This window comes from Myotis lucifugus, unplaced genomic scaffold, assembly GCF_000147115.1.
Source record: "Myotis lucifugus unplaced genomic scaffold, Myoluc2.0 scaffold_146, whole genome shotgun sequence".
NCBI classification, from domain to species: domain Eukaryota; kingdom Metazoa; phylum Chordata; class Mammalia; order Chiroptera; family Vespertilionidae; genus Myotis; species Myotis lucifugus.
In genome coordinates this window covers 649,429-653,492 of record NW_005871194.1, presented here as the reverse complement: position 1 = coordinate 653,492, position 4,064 = coordinate 649,429, and the positions used below count along the sequence as shown (strand labels likewise).

Here is a 4,064-nt window from a genome sequence, read left to right as displayed (position 1 = left end):
CCCCCCACCTCGGGACCCCTGAGCCCAGCCACCACCCGCCTGGCGGCACCCCCAGGCCTCCACCTAATAGGCTCTGCTTAGGGACTTGGCGCCGCCCCGGGGGAGGGAACCGCCATCCCCCACCCCTAGCCTAATCCCCCTCCCCTCCCCTCTCTGCCCAGGGTCCCAGGAAGGCCCTAAACACACACACGCACACGCACACTCGCGCGCCCTGCGTTCCTAGCAGATGGATTTTTATTGCACGAGGTAAATGCCTTTGCAGCTCTACGGGACGTCACCCTTCTTTGCTTTGCTCCCCCGCCGCACACACACACACAGGGCTCCCCTACAAGTAGCAGTTTGGCGGAGGGTCCTCGGGTGCCCGGATGAAAGGAGATGGCCCAGTATGAACTGGCAGTTAATTATTGAGGGTCACATCTCCAGGGCAGCGCGCCTCCCTTGCGGATGCGGGGGCCCTTTAACTATCAGGGAGGGAGGGAGGGAGGGTCTCCGGGGGGTCCCTAAGACACCCCTTGCTGATTTTCCTGCCCTTCTTTCTCTTTTATTGCCTGCAGGGCAATCCCAGGGCCCACCGACGCCACCGACCACCCCCAAAACCGACGTGCAGCCGGGCAAGGCTGACCTGAAGCGAGAGGGGCGCCCCCTGCCTGAAGGGGGCCGACAGCCCCCCATCGACTTCCGCGACGTGGACATCGGCGAGCTGAGCAGCGACGTCATCTCCAACATCGAGACCTTCGACGTCAACGAGTTTGACCAGTACCTGCCCCCCAACGGCCACCCGGGGGTGCCGGCCACGCACGGCCAGGTCACCTACACCGGCAGCTACGGCATCAGCAGCACCTCGGCGGCGGCGGCGGCCCCGGCGGGCGCGGGCCACGTGTGGATGTCCAAGCAGCAGGCGCCGCCGCCCCCGCAGCAGCCCCCGCAGGCCCCGCAGGCCCCGCAGGCCCCGCAGCAGCAGCCGCCGCCGCCCGCGCCCCCGCAGCAGCCGCCCGCGCCCCCGCAGCCGCAGGGGCACACGCTGACCCCGCTGAGCGGCGAGGCGGGCCAGGCCCAGCGCACGCACATCAAGACGGAGCAGCTGAGCCCCAGCCACTACAGCGAGCAGCAACAGCACTCGCCGGCGCAGCAGATCGCCTACAGCCCCTTCAATCCTCCCGCACTACAGCCCCTCCTACCCGCCCATCACCCGCTCGCAGTACGACTACACCGACCACCAGAACTCCGGCTCCTACTACAGCCACGCGGCCGGCCAGGGCTCCGGCCTCTACTCCACCTTCACCTACATGAACCCGGCGCAGCGGCCCATGTACACCCCCATCGCCGACACCTCCGGGGTCCCTTCCATCCCGCAGACCCACAGCCCCCAGCACTGGGAACAGCCCGTCTACACACAGCTCACCAGACCTTGAGGAGACCCGAGACAAAGGGTGATGGATGGAAGATCGGCCTGATGTTCATAAAAACAACCGAAGAAAGAAAGAAAAAAACAAAACCAACCCACCAGAATTTCTGTGCATTGGACATTATTTTTTCTTCTTCTTCTCATTCCATAAAGACATTTTAAGCTACAAGGCAACTCGGACCCAGATTCCAAGACAGAAACGTTTGCTGTCCAAAACGCATGCCCACCTTGTTGGAGGCAGGCAGTGGCCAGGCCACTCGGGGCTTCGAGGGGCCCCGCGGCATCTCCACGCGAGGCGGGACTTGGAACCCTTCTTCACAGCGAGCTCGGAGGATGGTGGAGACCCGTGGGACCGTGTTTGCTCAATCCTTCCGCCTGTTTGGACTTTGTAATTATTTTTTAGCAGTAATTAAAGAAGAAAGTCCTCTGTGAGGAATATTCTCTATTTTAAATATTTTTAGTATGTACTGTGTATGATTCATTACCATTTTGAGGGGATTTATACATATTTTTAGATTAAAAAAAATTAAATGCTCTTATTTTTCCAACAGCTAAACTACTTAGTTGAACAGCGTGCCCTAGCTTTTCTTGCAACCAGAGTATTTTTGTACAGATTTGCTTTCTCTTACAAAAAACGAAAAAAAAAAGTGTTGTATTAACATTTAAAAAAACACCCCCACAGGTTTGTGTTATGAGATGAGTTTGGGGGGAGTGGAGGTGTTAGCTTTGCTTAATGCCTCAGGCTTTCTGATTGGAGGAGGAGCTGCCTTAGACAAATAAAGGCCTTATTTTGCGAGTATGGACCTACACAGGTTAGTCTAGAGAAGCATATGGTAAGTGTGGTCACATATATATTTTCTAAATGAGAGAAAAAAAACACCTTGAGCCTTAAAAGCATGCTGCTGACAAATACCTGCGCGCTCTTTTAGTGCATTTATTTCCTCCTGCGTTTGCCTTTTCAAGGAAATCTTAAGCAAGAAGCAAAAGGCAAGGAGAGGAAATGTGATGTGGGGGATGTTTCAGCAGCCAGCCAGTGCCTCCCCCCACCTCCCCCCAGCACCCTGCCCCCCTGGTTGCCTGGCCTGCCCGGCCCCATGTGGGACACAGATGCCAGCGTCCTCCCACAGTCACCTGTGCCTCTCTGAACACCAGCAGTTAACCTTCAAGACATTCCACGTGCTCAGATTATTTATTTTGTAAGGAGAGGTTTTAATTAAAAAAAAAAACGCTTCCTTTTTTTTTATTTTTAAAATTTACCTTTAAAATAGGTTGTTGGAGCCCTCCTCAAAGGGTATGGTCATCTTGTTAAATTATGTTCTTAACTGTAACCAGTTTTTTTTTATTTATCTCTTTAATCCTTTTTTTGTATTATTAAAAGCAAGTTTCTTTGGATTCCTTGTCCTAGATTTGTATAAATATGCCTTTTTGTCCGTCCTTTTATTTTTTTTTCCCTTCGTTGTTTTTGTTGAAAAACTGGAAACTTGTTTCTCTTTTTTTTTTTTTTGTACAAATGAGAGGTTTCAAATGTAGTGTATCACTGAGTCCTTTGCAGTGTTTTCTGCCACAGATCCACGGGCTGCCTACACGGTGTGTGTGGCGTGACACGGGACAGTGGGAGCCCGAGTCAGCCTATTCCTCTGCATGTTCTCTTGGAGAGAGGGAGGAAAGGGGGAGGGGCGAGCCCGCGGACAGACCTTAATTCTTAATTATTTCTGTGGCTGGAGCGTTTGAGGATTGCTTTTTAAAAAAGACAGCAAACTTTTTTTTTTATTTAAAAAAAGATATATTAACAGTTTTAGAAGTCAGTAGAATAAAATCTTAAAGCACTCTTATGGCATCTTTCCATTTCTGTATAAAAGCAGATCTTTTTTTTAAAAAAAAAATATTTCTGTAACTTAAAAAACCTGGCATTTAAATCATATTTTGTCTTTAGGTTAAGGTTTGGTTCATGTTTGTGTTTTGTTTGTTTCCTTGTCCCCCTCCCCATACACCCCGAAACTTTTGTTCTCTCTGTGAAACTTACCTTTTCTTCTCTCTCTTTTTTTTTTGTATATTATTGTTTACAATAAATATACATTGCAATAAAAAGAACACTGCCCTGTGGACTTACTCACCCCTTTCTCTTGGGGACAGGATGGTTTGGAGAACGTGGGCACAGAAGAGACTGTTCTCTGTGAGGTTTTGGTTTTTAAGTGCACTCTTGGCAATCCCCAAACCAGCCCTGGGAAGACTGTGCCCTCAAACATCAACACACAAAGATCTTGTCAAGTGCCACCCCATTAGGGCACAAAGAGAATCACATGTCAGTAGTTGCCCGTGCCGGCAAGTGTGTGCTGTGGTTTGGGGCAAAAGCTGTTCCCTGTGGAAGTCGGGAGGGCATCTTAGCCCCGAAGTCAGCGGCTTGTCAGAAGGTACAGGCCAGAGGGGGTGACTTGCTTGTCTGACTTCACGAGAGCCAGCTTTCTGTGATGATGAACGCACCCCCCAAAATGGGGTGTCCACTCCCAAAGCAAAGGAAGCCAGAGTCAAACAGTGTCAGGAGGAGGGGGGGCACGGGGAAGCCTGTCCTATTAACCCGGGGAATCATTCAGAGTCTATCTGCGGGGGCCACAGAGTGAGATGGTTTTTCTGTTCCCTCCGGTTTAACTCCTTCTGAGGC

General features: G+C 51.4%; 1 protein-coding gene across 1 annotated transcript in view; it reads left to right on the top strand.

Annotated features, from left to right (window-relative positions):
- SOX9 (SRY-box 9) overlaps positions 1-2,811 on the top strand; it is a 3,496-nt gene extending 685 nt beyond the window's left edge. The window contains 2 exon segments of the mRNA XM_006109814.3: positions 550-1,153; positions 1,155-2,811. Of these exon segments, the coding sequence (XP_006109876.2) occupies positions 550-1,153; positions 1,155-1,412 (862 nt within the window). The 3' untranslated portion in view covers positions 1,413-2,811.
- The last annotated feature ends 1,253 nt before the right edge of the window (positions 2,812-4,064 follow it).